Genomic DNA, 15,449 nt, shown 5'->3' on the forward strand with positions numbered 1-15,449 from the left:
TGAGAAAGCTAAATGCAATGTTCTTCCCCTGTTTCCTATTGAACTCAATATCAGGAGTAGGATTGCATCAACTGCATGGGGGTTGGACTGCATGGGGGGGTTGGACTCCATGCATGCATGGAATGCATGGGGGTTGGACTCAATGGCCTTGTAGGCCCCTTCCAACCCTACTATTCTATGATTCTGTGATCAACACATCTCCATGGACCACAAAACCTCTGGAATAGCAGGGTTTCAAAACTGTATTTTATACATTATTTTGCTCAGGAATGTACACATTCCACTTTTGCAGTATTCACCTCAGGTCACACTACCGTTACCCCCCAAAAATAAATGCAATCTGGTATACGGCTACCACTGCTGCTGCTGCTCCTACCTCCTAATATTTATTTTGTAGGGTGCAAGTACTCCTGGTGGATTCCTGCTTTCTGTTACTGAATTATCCTCAGATCCAGCAATGAAGAAGTAATGTATAATATTTGCACAACCTCTCTGAGGGTTTTTGTCAATGCTTCAGCTGTACAAATTCATCACTACAAATTTTAATTAGTGGATATCATAGAGTTTGCCTCAATTCCAGTTCTACTAGAACAGGGGTGGGCAGAAAGTAGTTCTCCAAATGTTTTGGACTTCATCTCCCAGTATTTCTGACCACTGGCCTTGCTGGCAGGAGGTCCTGGAAGTTCTGCCTTCCGCCCACCCCTGTCAAAAGGAACAATTATCTCTCTCTCTCTCACTCTCACTCTGTGTGTGTGTGTGTTGTGATGGTGGTGGTGGGTAGTCCCTATTTTCACGGCATTGAATTTTTAATGGCATTTTTAAAACACGGACTCATTAATTACCTTTGTGAATGCTCTGTGACATAAACCACACAGTTCTACCAAGTATGCCAAGGTGAAGACGGCATTCTGAATGACAAAACTCAGCAATTTTGAAAATGGTTCCAGCAGACTCTGCAATGAAAGAAGATGGAGGGAAAGTCAATACATTTGCATCCTTCAGCAAAAGGAACACTTTCATCATAACAAAGCCTTCACTTTTTATTTTTTGTTTGGCGCAAAAGAGGTTGCAGCTGTCCAAGCTGATGTATTCCAATGGCTGGACTCAGGGATTTCTCAGCCAGCGCCTTGAGTAAACTTCTGTTCCAGGAAAAAGCAGGAACCTTATCCCCTGGGATACTCTCAGGGTGAGCACAGGAAACTAGAATAGCAGGCTGCTTCCTCATAGTGGCCACTTCTAATGATGTGGATGAGCTTGGACCAGCATGGGTAGAAACATCTTGTAAGAACATAAGAAGAGTGCCCAGCCAGATCAGACCAATAGCCTATTTAATCCAGGATCCTGTTGTCACAGTGGCCAACTAGGTGCCTCTGAAAAGCTCACAAGCAGGATATGATTGCAACAGCATCCTCCCACGTGTGATCTCCAGCAGCTGTTCCTGCGGGTAGCATAGCGCCATCAGGACTAGTAGCCATTGACAGCCGTCTCCTCCAGGAATTTGTCTAATCCCCTTTTAAAGCCATCCAAGTTGGTGGTCATCTCTTCACCTTGTGGAAGAAAATGTCATAGTTTGACTATGCACTGTGGAGGAGTATTTCCTTTTGTTTGTCCGGACTCTCCCACCATTTAGCTTCATGGGATGACCCTGGATTCTAGTATTATGAGAGAGAGAGGGAAAAAAATCTCCCTGTCCACTCCACATTGTGAATAATTTTTTCACCTGCAATTTTCTTCTGGGGATTGAAGGTGTTGCAACAGTTACAGGTAGCTGCAGCAGCTACAAGAAGCTGCAAATACTCTACTGGGTCAGACTAATTGTCTCTCTAGCCTGGTATTATCTACTCTGACTAGCAGTGGCTCTCCAGGGTTTCAGATAGAAGTTCTCTCCAATCACCTACTACCTAATCCTTCTAACTGGAGATGCCAAGGACTGAACATGAGACCTTCTACATGGAAAGCAGATGTGTCACTACTAAGCTGTGGTCCTTCCCCCAAGCCCCAAGTTAGAGCCATCCTTATATTTCTAGGTCCAGTTCATTCATGCATGATCATCGTTTGATGTCTGCAGCATCAAATATGATATGAACCTGCCCATACCTTACAATCATGCTTTGAAGGCCTGCTCTGTGTTCCTTCACCAAATGAAGTTAGGTTGGTAGGAACATAGGGCAGAGCCTTCTCTGTGGTGGCATCCCATCTGTGGAACTCCCTTCCCAGTGGGATCAGATTGGCTCCCACACTATTTGCCTTTTATTTTTATTTGGCTTAGCTTTCTCTGACTGTTTATGTGTTGATTACTGCTCTTGTTTGTAATTGTGTTGCTTTGCTTTTAAGCTTTTAAAGTTAAGTGACAGCAGGTTTTATTTTTAAAAAAATTGTCTTGAGAGCCTCTGATTAAAAGGTGCTATAGAAATATTTTTAATATGTGTAAACCAGTTAGGGCACAATCCTATGGCGATGCCTGTAAGCTTCCAAACTTGCAGGCCTCCGCACTGCTCCTGTTCCTTCGCCTCTGCGCTGCTCCTGCTATGCATTTTGGCCATACTAGGTTTTTCGCCCTTCTCAGACTCTGTCTAGGGACCATAGGATTTCCCTTAGAAAAGAAAATTCCTTTATTATATTAAGCAGTATATAAATATGTTGAGGAGGGAGCAATCCGATGGCCGCTAGTCAGCAGCTAGACGGCCATAGGATACGTCGGTTTCCGGGAACCGATCTTGGAGCTTGTGCTCCAAGGTCAGTTTCTGGAGAACCGACCTTCCTCCCCCCTTCTTTGCTGCCTCACAGGCAACGTGGAACAGCCTCATGCTCTGTGCTCACAAGAGGAGCGCGGAACAGCCAAAACGGGGTGTGCCGGGGGGTGTTCCGGGGCAGGGAGGGCAGAAAGGCTGGTACAACACATCCTATGTGTTGTCCGGCAGCTTCCTCCCCCACTCCACCCTCCCGCGGCTAGACAGCTGATTTCGGCTATCTAGCCGAAAATGCAGGGCAAGAGAAGTGCGGAAGGAACAATCCCCTCCATGCTTCTCCTGCCCTGCATTGGATAGGCAGTCACCTCCGAGTTCGGAGGCAGCCGCCTATCCGCGTAGGTAAAAAGGTAAAGGTAAAGGTGTCCCCAACCAGTCGTGTCCGACTCTAGGGTGTGGTGCTCATCTCCATTTCTAAGCTGAAGAGACAGCGCTGTCCGAAGATGCTTCCGTGGTCATGTGGCCGGCATGACTGAACACCGAGGTGCACGGAACGCTGTTACCTTTCCCACCGAGGTGGTACTTATTTATCTACTTGCAATTTCTTGCTTTCGAACTGCTAGGTTGGCAGAAGCTGGGACTGAAGACGGGAGCTCACTCGGTCACGCAGCACCCGGGTCTCGAACTGCTGACCTGCCGACCTTCCAGTCTGCAGTTCAGCATCTTAACCACTAAGCCACCGTGGCCCCTAAGCCACCACGGCCCCCTAAGCCACCGCGGCCCCATCCGCGTAGGATTGCATCCTAAATAAATAAATAAATGATAAGTAGCGGCTTTCATGGATGACTGAGCCATCGCAAGGCAACCGTTGGAAGGAAACACTCGTTATCGCTTCACATCACCCCAAATGCAACGCTTTTCAATGAAGTCAGTTCCCAAAGTCGGTCGCGAGTCATCAAGTGAGCTATGTGCATTTGTGAACCAGCCACTAGTTATTCAATAAACCAGGAATCAAAAAGTCTCAGGAAAGGGAGTCTCCTTTGAATATTGCTGCACCAGCCAGTCTGTGCATGAGGGTCAAGAGCTCTGCTTCACGCTGAAACTGGCCTGTCCCACTCCCAGCCCCTGGTGGCTTGGCAGCACTGCCACGTGGCACTCCCAGCCAGCTTGTGAACGACACCAACCAGTACACACAGGCTGTGCGGGCCCAGAGCTCCACTCAGCTCCCTTAGTGCTCACATCAGCTGAGGTAATAGTGCAGGCAGCCTGGTGGCCGTTGGCCATGCCAGAGACCCAGCATTTGCCCCACTATGCTGAGTGCTGCCCAAAAGCTGTACTTGCTTCTGTCTCAATAATCAAAGCTATGGTTTTCCCAGTAGCAACGTATGGCTGTGAGAGCTGGACTATAAGGAAGTCTGAGCGCCGAAGAATGGATGCCTTCGAACTGTGGTGCTGGAGAAGACTCTTACGAGTCCCCTGGACAGCAAGGAGGTCAAATCAGTCAATTCTAAAGGAAATCAACCCTGAGTGCTCATTGGAAGGACAGATCCTGAAGCTGAAGCTCAAATATTTTGGCCACCTAATACGAAGAGAAAACTCCCTGGAGAAGACCCTGGTGCTGGGAAAGATTGAAGGCAAAAGGAGAAGGGGACGGCAGAGGATGAGATGGCTAGATAGCATCACCGATGCAATGAATATGGACTTGAGCACACTCCGGGAGAGGGCGGAGGACAGGAAGGCCTGGAGTGCTATGGTCCATGGGGTCACGAAGAGTCGGACATGATTTAACGACTGAACAACAACAGACTTGTGTACAGCAGCATCAGGCTCTAGAAAAGTCTTCTCGTGCTGATTTTTTAAAAATCTGACTCCTTAAGAAGATATAAATTCCCACCCACATAATAAATGTAATCTCTCCCATACGTTAATGTAACCTAGATTCCGAGAGCTCCCATCCAGCCTGGCACTGCACAGTTTCACTCAGTGATAATACTCTTCTTGCTAAGAATAAGGAAAGAAACCTGTGATAATGATGAGAAATAAGAGAGGTTTGAACATCTTGGAGCTTACCCTGGCAGCACTGCTCGTAGGTATCTTCAGCAAGCAGATCATTATTCTTAAACTGGAATCTAAAGAACACTGGAGATAAAGTGGGAGGAGATAGAAAAGGGTTAGAGAACTGCTCTTTGAAAATGCTACCCAAAATGCACATTTCCCCCCACAAGTTAAAGCGTGAAAATGAGGATTGGGGTCTGTGCGTGCGCATAATTGCGCACTTCTGAACACAAATGAAAGCTCAGGAAATTGCAAACATTTCTGGAGAATTGTGCTCCTGTCCATGTTTGGGTTTGCAAATGAGACATATTCTCATGATTTGCGAACAAGAATGAAATTCTCGTACATCTCTACTCCCAGCGAGGGGGCGCGTGTACTGGCTGGCACCACCATGTCAACGATACCACCATGCACGCTGGGGGCAGGGGTGGCATCATTAACAGGATGTGAGAGCAAGTTGTGGTGTAGCGCTTAGAGTGTTGGACTGGGACTCAGGAGATCTGGGTTCTAGCCCCACTCGGCCATGAAGCTCACTGGATGACTTTGGGCCAGTCACTGACTCTTAGCCTAACCTCCCTTACAGGAATGTTGTGAGGATAAAATGGAGAGGGGGAGGAGGATCACGTAAGCCACCTTGGTGGGATATAAATGTTACAACAACAACAACATTAATAATAATAATTAGCATGGCAGCATTGGCCAGCATACATGTACATGGGCCAGGAGCTCTGCTTGATGTTGCAGCTGGCCTGCCCCCAGTGACCTGGCAACAGTGCCAGGGAGCTCCCAGCCCCCGCACATATACTGGGTGGCACCACCTTGTTAATGACACCACCCAGTACAAATGTGGGCCCAGAGCTCCAGGCGGTGCCACCGGCCCCAAGATGAGCCACATCCGCTGTGGTGGTAGCACAGCCAGCCTTGTGGCGCTGGGGTCTGCCTTTTGCTCCGCTGCACCGGGTGCTGCCTGAGACACGGCAATTTCCACGGAAAACCACATTTTGAGCAAGACATTGGTCCTGACTGGCATTTCCCAGGAAAACAGAAAGAAGCAAAAAAATATGACTATATTAAGGATAATTTAGAGCAGTTTGGTAATGGCTTCCCAGCAATATCGTATGCTTATTTTAAATTTAAAGTAGATGATGAAGAGCCTTCCCCACAGAGTGTAGGATCGATTAATACAATCACGGCAGCAAATGGGAGGTGTCTTGTCATTAACTCAGAAGAGTGTGTGAATTTAACTGGCTTCATATGTTGTTTCCCAGACTACAGTGCAAAGCCAGAAGCCTCCGGTTGCATAATGGTATATATGAGAAAAGTTAGTAAATTGTCCTTGTTGGATACAGTCTGTAAGCACTGAACCAAAGCGCATACATATAGGAGACTGCGCAGGAACATAGGAACCTCCCTTTATACCAGGTCAGACCCTTGGTCGATACTGACTGGCAGCAGCTCTCCAGGGTTTCAGCTAGGAATCTTTCCCAGCCCTACCTGGAGGTGCCAGGGGCTGAACCTGAGATTGCTCACACTGTACCTTAAGAGGCAAAACACAAGGCAGTTTCGTAAAGAAAGTCTGGAACTGGTTGCTGATGGTGGTCCAGAGGCTGCTTGGGGAATCCATCGGCAAAGCTTCCATAAAAGTCGCAACATTTTCCAAGCAGCGTAACATTGCGCCCCCTGCTGGCAAATTCTTTTTGGTGTTTAAGCCCTAAGAAGATAAGTAAATAAATAAGCAATTCAACAACAACAATAAAAGATTAAGGTGGCAGGGAGTATTTTCAAAAATTATACATCGTAAGGACCATATCCAAGAATCGGATTTCCACTTCCTTCCAGAAATAAATTACAAAATGTATTAGTTTTCTGTTCCACTGATAATAGGGTATATGTTAAATATTCATAAGAATAAAGGGAGGGGGAAAGATTAATGTATATCTATGATATATACATTCTCATCCAGTTATAAGAACATAAGAAGAGCCATTCTGGAAGGTCCATAGCTGCACAGAAATACATCTATATCCAATTATATTATAATTAGATGAGAATGTATATTTGTGCACCTACGGACCTTCCAGTATGGCTCTTCTACAACCACCCCCAACCTGATGCCCTCCAGATGTTTGGGATTACGAGTCCCAGCATGCCTGACCATTGCCCTTGCTGGCTGGGACTGATGGGTATTGAAGTCCGAAGCATCTGGAGGTCTCCAGATTAGCGAAGGCTAAGTTATGAGAACACAAGAACAGCCATACTGGAAAGTCCATCTATTCCAGCATCCTGTTTCTAACAGTGGCCAATGGGATACTTCCAGGAATCCCTCAACCAGGGAACAAAGGCAACAGCCCTCGCCTGACTTTGTCCCCAGTGACTGGTATTCAGTGCCGTGCTGCCTCTGGCCAGAGGAGGCTTTTTTAGCTGTTGCACAAATTTGTCTTATCAAAGCCATCCAAGCTAGAGGCCATCGCTGCGACTTGCAGAAGTTAATTCCAAAAATTCATTATGTCTTGTGTGAATGACCTTTTTTTGTTTGTCAGCATTCAAAAGAATGCTCTCCAGCCCTGGAAAGAAGGACCTAGTGGTGGTTGGGCAAACCAGCAATTTCCAGTCAATGTCACCTTTGCATGGGTTCACTTGTAAGTCCATTCTGTCCTGTTTCCATTTTCTGCACTTTTTCCAGTTCTACAATATCTTTTTTTAGGTGTGGTGACCAGAACTGTACACAGTGTTCCAAGCGATATATTTGTATAAGGGCAGTATGATATTGGCAGTTCTATTCTCAATTCCTTTTCTAATTATGCCTAATATGGAGTTTGCCTTTTTTTGCAGCAGCTGCACACTGGGTTGACTTTTTCATTGAGCTGTCCACCACAACCCCAAGGTATCTTGCTTTATCAGTCACCGCTACCTCAGATCCCATCAGGTTATACTTGAAGTTGGGATTTTTTGCCCCAATATGCATCATTTTACACTTGCATTTGCCATTTAGATGCCCATTCTCCCAGTCTGGAAAGATCCCTTTGGAGCTCTTCACAATCCCTTTTTGTTTTAACCACCCTAAATAATTTGGTGTCATCAGCAACCCTGGCCACTTCATTGCTCACTCCTAATTCCAGATCATTTATGAACAGGTTGAAAAGCATTGGTCCTAATACAGATCCTTGTGGTACCTCACTATTTACTTCCCTCCATTGGGAGAATTTACCATTTATTCCTACTCTCTGCTTTCTGGTCTTTAACCAGTTACTGATCCATAAGAGGACCTCTCCTCTTATTCCATGACTGCTAAGTTTGCTCAGTAGTCTTTGGTGAGGGACTTTGTCAAAAGCCTTCTGGAAGTCCAAGTAAACAACATTTACAGGATCGCCCCTGTCTACATGTTTAATGACACTCTCAAAGAACTCTAAAAGGTTAGTGAAACAGTACTTACCTTTGTGGAAGCTGTGTTGATTCTTTTTCAGCAAGGCTTGTCCTTCTATATGCTTACTAATTTTATCTTTAATAATGCCTTCAACCAATTTACCTGGAACAAATGTTAAGCTAACCGGCCTGTAATTTCCCAAATCCCTCCTGGAACCCTTCTTAAAAAATTTTGTTACATTGGCCATCTTCCAGTCTTCTAATATAGAGGCTGATCTTAGGGACATATTGCATATTTTGGTTAGGAGATCAGTAATTTCATATTTGAGTTCTTTGAGAACTCTAGGATAGATACCATCTGGGCCTGGTGATTTATTTGCTTTCAATTTCTCAATAAGGTTGAGAACCTCATCTTTTGTCACCACTATGTGTATCGGACTGTATTGTCTCTCAAAATATGCATTTTAAATGTATTTTTATCTCTTGTTTGAACTGAAAATTGTATTGGAACATTTGGAAAGTAGATAACTAAGGATAAAGTCCTAACTTAAATCCCATTCATTTCAAAGGGTCTACTTTAAGTCAGACTAACATTGGATTCAACCCTCAGGCTGCAATGCTATACATGCGTCTCTGGAAGCAAGTTTCATTGAACTCAATGGGACATACTTCTGAGTAAATATGTACAAGATTGCACTCTAAGTTCCACTCTTAATATTAGTCTCGGAGGTGCAGATCAGGTTAGCTAGTGCTGGAATTTGCAAAAAAAAACACACCTCAGGCAACTCTAGAGAAAGCTATGCAATCCCTGAGCTATCCCTTTAGGGGTAGCATGTTCGTTTGGGTCTTGTGCAGTCCCAAATGAAAATTAGTGACAATTTGCAAGAGTCGGGGCGGGGGGGGGGGTTGTTGTGGGCTATATACACCTGATGGTAATCTGTCAGAGGCCACATGCTTGCATGCTCTCTCTCTCTCTCTCCCCTCCCTCTGTCAACCCTTTCTTTCTTTCTTTCTTTCTTTCTTTCTTTCTTTCTTTCTCTCTCTCTCTCTCTCTCTCTCTCTCTCTCTCTTTCTTTCTTTCTTTCTTTCTGCCACTCCCTTTTCTCTCTCTCTTTTTCTGACATCCCTTTCTCTCCTGCTCCTTCTTCCTCCCTGCTGAGCAGGCTGCTGGGCAAACGAAAGATTGCTCTTGCAAAAATTTCAATTGCTGGCTTGCACAGAGGTTTTAAAATTAGTCTGAGGGCCACATGAAATTGGGCCAAGGGCCACATGCGGCCATAGGGCTGAGGTCGCTCACCCCTACTCTACACCAAATGAAATGGAATGAGCGGTTTGAGCTCCACCCTAGGAGAGCAAACTGGGAAAGGCAGGCATGTGAGATGAGAGGGTATAAGATACATCGGGGAGCGGGGGTGATTAACACAAATTGAAAGTTAATCTGATGGTAGACCAACCTCTAGGAGCTGGCTCAAGGCAGCTATGGAGCTCAGTTCACTGAAATCCATAAGAGATGTGGCCAAGGTCCGTAAAAAACCTCCATCTGCAAAAAAACAACAACACCACACACACCATTTTTTACAACAAGATTTCAGCATGGAGGTGATGGAGAATGGCAGAAACAAATCACAAGCATTGCACCTTACCTTTGATGTTGCTCTGGAACAGCTGGGGAAATATACCATTGGGAGCCAGCTGATGGAAAACACAGCGGAGAAACTGCTTGGCCACGCCCGCAGCATTTCCTGGGATCATCATGCTGGGGAGCAAAGTAAAGGAATAGAGTCAGAGAGCGATGCCATGACTCTACTAGCATACCCAATGATGAAAGACTCAAGCATGACCCACTTCTATCTGTCTAGTAGGAATTCCTTTAGTGAATATGTTGTGGAGTAAAAAGAGTAACTGTTGGGGGGGGGGATGACAATACTCCTTTAGAACATTTGAACAGTTACATTTATTTTCAAGTCTTAATCTTGACATCTTGGTTTCAAAGAACAAAACCGGCAATACAGAGATGAGTACTTTGTAGCAGAGCAGGGGTGGACAGAAGGTAGATTGGGATTTGGATGATCTGAATTAGATCGGCAACAATTTCTGACTCCCAAGCAACAGTGACAAAATGACCCCTTCCCACCAAATTATACTGAAATGAAGGAAATTTGGGGTAATCAGGAATAGATGAAGGACTGTGTGAGCTCAGTTCAGTTCTGGTATTCAAAACAAATTCCTGGGCTCAAATCTTTAAATTCGAAGTGCCTGTCTTTTGCATCTAGCTCTGGTTGGAGGATCTCTGGTTTCTAGTAAAAAAACAAAAAACAAAATAGATCCCACAAGACTGAATTTACTCAGCTTTATATTAGACCAGATGGTATTTTATTTTTAAACGGGCGTTTCTGGACAATCAGTTTATTGCAGAACCAACATTCAAATAGTTGCATCGGATTCAAGTTTTCCCACTGTGCAAGTCATAACATACTGTTGCTAAAAATGCTGTTCTTTCTCCTGCCACTCAGGTCATTGTTCTTTGGAGGGATTGTCTAGAATGGGGATTGCACACGTGACACACAGGCACCTATTCAATAGTGGTCATGGGGTCACTGCTGATGAGTGATGAACTCACACGCACACACCTAGGCCAGGGTGTCGAACCTCTTTCAGCCCGAGGGCCGGGCTCCATTTTGGAAAAGCTCCCAGGAGCCACATTCCAGTGGTGGGTGGAGCCAAAGGCAAAACAAGACCACCAGCAGCATATTTTAGCTTGAGGGTCTTCCTGCCAGCAAATCAGCCTTACATGAGGCATTTCAACCTTTCAGATTGGGTGAAAATGCGCAAAGCCAGGACCCCACCAAACAAACAGTAGGTGGTGGGATAGGGAGCGGGTCCATCTGGAAACCCAAGGGCCAGTTTAGGACCCAGGAGAGCCGCTTTTGGCTTCCAGGCCTAAGGTTCTTCAGCCCTGCTGTTCTATTGTAATAGTTGTATATGCACTTCCTTATTTTGAATTATGAAGAAGTTTGTCCCTTGAGGGTCCCAGGAGGAGGGGAAAACAGTAGGATGGAAGAGAGAGAAAGGGGAGGAAGGAGGATGTGAGAAAAAAAAAGACAGATCGAAATGGAGGGTTTAGAAATAAAGTGAAGTTCTGTTTACATCCAAACCTTGTTTCTGGATCCTCCCTATGGAGAAGAAAATACAAAACCTGCTCTAGGGGCTTGGCATACTACCTTGCAAGCTGGGGGAGACACATGGGAGCTGAAATTGACTGACCGTAAGATAAAGTACAGAAACACCATTATTGCTGTCCCTCTCCCACACACACACACACACACACACACACAGAGTGCGAGCGAGCAGACTTTTATCTGGACTTCCTGCTGAAGGGGCAGCATTCACTAGAATTCCATTGTGTGGTGGTGCCCCAGACCAGGAGTCATAAAATCTGAAAATGATTCACCCCTGCCCAATTAGATTGGGAGGGTCTCTGTTTTCTTGCTGCACTCTGTATTATTGTATCTCTGTAATATTGTTGGTTCAAGTGGTAGCCGCCATCCAGAATGGCAGCTGCCACTTGCACCAACATGGAGACTCTCTGTTTGACGGGGTGCATTCAAATGGTTTGAGCTGTTTTGAAAGGTTACGAACTCAGCCTGGAGTGCCACCATGTGGAGGCGTTTTTCAACCACATAAATAGGGCCCATTAAATTTGAAACAGCCATGTACAGTATAAAGAGGATTCCATCCAGAGCAGGAATCAGAGAACTAGATAAACACACGGACACATCCGATGCCCAGCTGGCCCCAAATTGCACATCAGCACAGACTTAGGGCTGGCTTACACATGGCCACCGCACAAAAGTCCTATTTAGACAATCCATGCTTAATCAACATTTTGGGGGGTTAGAGCGAGGGCAAGAGTTACAGTTAGTGAGCAAGAGGCGGCCTGTGGCAAACCAGTTTTGTGGGATTGGTTCCAGCTTCTTCCTCCTGATGAAGTGGACAAGGTGCTTTCATCTGTAAGGCCGACCACCTGCTTACTTGATCCTTGCCCATCTTGGCTCATTATGGGCTGCAGAGAGAGACTGGGTGAGGGGATCAGGGCGGTGGTGAACGCCTCCCTTGAGGAGGGAGTGATGCCATCAGCCCTCAAGGAGGCAGTGATAAGACCGCTCTTAAAGAAGCCCTCCTTGGATCCTCAAGTTCTGAACAACTTTCGCCCAGTCTCAAATCTGCCATTTTTGGGCAAGGTGACTGAGCGGGTGGTGGCGGTGCAGTTGAAGGCACACTTGGAAGAAACTGATTATCTAGACCCATTTCAGTCGGGCTTCAGGCTTGGGCATGGGACCGAAACTGCCTTGGTCGCCTTGGTAGATGATATGAGGAGGGCTCTGGATAGGGGTGAATGCTCCTTCCTTGTTCTCCTCGACCTCTCAGCGGCTTTTGATACCGTTGACCACGGTATCCTCCTGGACCGCCTGGAGGGGTTGGGCATTGGAGACACCGTATTGCGGTGGTTCCGGTCCTTCCTCTCCGGCAGGTACCAGAGGGTAGCACTGGGAGAGGAGGTTTCGGACCCGTGGCCACTCACTTGTGGGGTGCCACAGGGTTCCATCCTCTCCCCGATGCTATTTAACATCTATTTGAAGCCGCTGGGGGCTATCATCAGGAGGTTTGGGGTGCAGTGTCATCAATATGCGGATGACACACAGCTCTACCTCTCATTCAAATCTTCACCAAGGTTGGCCGTAGAATCCCTGTCCAAATGTCTGGAGATGGTGAGTGGCTGGATGGGGAGGAATAGGCTGAAGCTGAACCCTGACAAGACCGAGGTACTTTTGGTGGGAGACAAGAGGAGGCTAGGGGATGTTGACCTGGTGTTGAATGGGGTACAGCTACCCTTGAAAGACCAGGTCCACAGCCTGGGGGTCATTTTGGACTCCCAGCTGTCCATGGAGGCTCAGGTGTCAGCTGTGAGCCGGACACCACTGTATCAACTCCATCTGATACGGCGGCTGCGCCCTTTCCTTCCCGACCATTTGCTCCCATCGGTAGTACATGCCCTGGTCTCCTCTCGTTTAGACTACTGTAATGCGCTCTACGTGGGGTTACCCTTGAAGACAGTTCGGAAGCTGCAGCTGGTACAGAATGCAGCGGCTCGCCTGATTAAAGGCAGCCGCCGGCGAGATCACATCACTCCAGTGCTGAAGGAGTTGCACTGGTTACCAGTTGTTTTCTGGGCCAAATTCAAGGTGTTGGTTTTGACCTTTAAAACCCTATATGGTTTTAAGGAGCGCCTCCAGCAGCACCAGACAGGCCGCTTAACAAGATCAGCCTCGGATGGCCTTCTCTCTGTCCCATCAGCCAGGACAGCTAGACTGGTGGGGATGAGGGAGAAGGCCTTTTCTGTAGTGGCCCCCACTCTGTGGAACTCCCTCCCTAGGGAACTCCATCATGCCCCCTCTTTAATGAGCTTCCGTCGTGCATTAAAAACGTGGCTGTTCAGGCAGGCATTTGGGGTGGGTTAGGATATTTTAGAAAATGTTTTTATTGTAGAATTTTATTGTTTTATTGTATGTTGTACATCACCCAGAGTGGCTGGGCGACCAGCCAGATGGGCGATTAATAAATTAAATAATAAAATAAATAAATAAAAAAGGATGATGGCTCTGCCCCCTCTGTCGCCATCCTTATCGCCCTCCACAAGTTGGAGAGATCACTTTTGCAGCAGGGAGCCATTTCTACTCATGTAGGCTCTCTGTGCATTGTAGAAACCGGATTTTCCATTGAAGTGTCCCTCCTGCTTGTGGTGAGTGATGGGGAAACACAGCTAGTATGCCTGTCCTTGCTCTCCCCCCTCTGGTGTTGATTAAACACAGAAGTACTATGCCTAAATAGGGCTATTGTCTGCAGCATCAACTGGCATCACACGCATGAACAAGCCATAATTACCACGTTAGATCTTATCTTTTGCACTGCCTTGAATGCAATACATTATTGTATTTGTACTGCATATGGTGGAAGAGCTGTTTTATCTATTCAACTGGGTGTCATCAAGTGTTGATTATTTATTTGTTGCATTTCTATACAGCCCAACAGCCAAAGCTCTCTTGATGGTTCACAACACAAAAGATAAAACCATACAATACAATAACATAGTAAAACATAATATAAAAATGTTATGTTTAAAACAGAATAAAACCAAAGGAAAAACCAAGGAAAAAGCTAGTGGTAGTGCAAAAATCTAAAAATGCACTGATGTAATTTTTTAAGATTGAATGACTAAAAAACCTCAGAAAATAAAAAGGTCTTCACCTGGCACTGAAAAGACCGCAATGTAGGTGTCAGGGGGGAGCCTCTCTAGGGAGGGCATTCCACAACAGGGGTGACACCACTGAAAAGGCCTTCTCCTTAGTACCATCCACCTCACTCCATTCAGCAGGGATACCTGGAGAAGGGCCTCTGAGGGTGAACTTAGTTGATATTTATTTACAATATTTATATACTGCTCCACATCAAAAGATTTCAGAGTGGTGAACAGCAAGATAAAAGAATTAAACACCAGGTTAAAACAGTTGAAACATTTTTAAAAGACCAATTCCAGTAAGGCTGAATTTAATAACCCGCAGCTGATCACTCAAGGAAGGCCTCTCAAAATAACAATGTCTTCAGGAGGCACTGAGGGAACACAACGTTGGCACCTGTCTGACCTCCAAAGGCAGAAAATTCCACAGGAAGGGGGCCACCACACTGAAGGCTCTTTTCCTGGTGGATTCCAACTAGGCCATGGATTCACATGGAACCACCAGGAACATGCCCTCTGATGACCTCAGTGACTGGGCATGTTGGGAAGGAAGGAGATGCCCTCTCAGGTATCCTGGTCCCAAGTTGTTTAGAGCTTTGTACACTGGTACTAATACCTTAAAGCTGGCCCAATAGCGAATAGGCAGCCAGTGCAGTTCCCTCAGCAAAGGAGTTGCATGCTGAAAAGGGGCAGCTCCCGACAACAGCCGAGCTGCTGCATTCTGCACTAGCTCCAGCTTCCAGACCAGCCTTAAGGGCAGACCCACATACAGCGTGTTGCAGTAATCTAGTCTTGAGATTACTAGCGCCTGCACCACCATGGTCAAGCTATCCCTGTCGAGGAGAGGCCATAGCTGGCGAACCAGCTGAAGCTGGTAATAGGCACTCTGAGCCGCCGTGGCGATTTGGGCCTCCAGCGACAATGATGGATCTAAGAGTACCCCCAGACTATGGACCTGATCTTTCAGGGGGAGTATAACCCCATCCAGAACAGGCAATGAGCCTATCTCCAGACTTGGGAACCACTCACCCACAGGGCTTCCGTCTTGC

General features: G+C 46.3%; 1 protein-coding gene across 2 annotated transcripts in view; it reads right to left on the reverse strand.

Annotated features, from left to right (window-relative positions):
• The window catches only part of UNC79 (unc-79 subunit of NALCN channel complex), a 222,922-nt gene that overhangs the window by 55,474 nt on the left and 151,999 nt on the right, over positions 1-15,449 (reverse strand). For both annotated transcript variants that reach the window (XM_084840226.1, XM_084840236.1), the window contains 5 exons: positions 9,749-9,861; positions 9,560-9,645; positions 6,280-6,453; positions 4,758-4,826; positions 843-953 (listed from right to left, as the gene is read on the reverse strand). In XM_084840226.1, coding sequence (XP_084696352.1) covers positions 843-953; positions 4,758-4,826; positions 6,280-6,453; positions 9,560-9,645; positions 9,749-9,861 — 553 coding nt within the window. The remainder of the gene's footprint in view (positions 1-842; positions 954-4,757; positions 4,827-6,279; positions 6,454-9,559; positions 9,646-9,748; positions 9,862-15,449) is intronic.

This window comes from Heloderma suspectum, chromosome 1 (genome assembly GCF_057233095.1).
Source record: "Heloderma suspectum isolate Gila_16-S chromosome 1, 16-S_ref, whole genome shotgun sequence".
NCBI classification, from domain to species: domain Eukaryota; kingdom Metazoa; phylum Chordata; class Lepidosauria; order Squamata; family Helodermatidae; genus Heloderma; species Heloderma suspectum.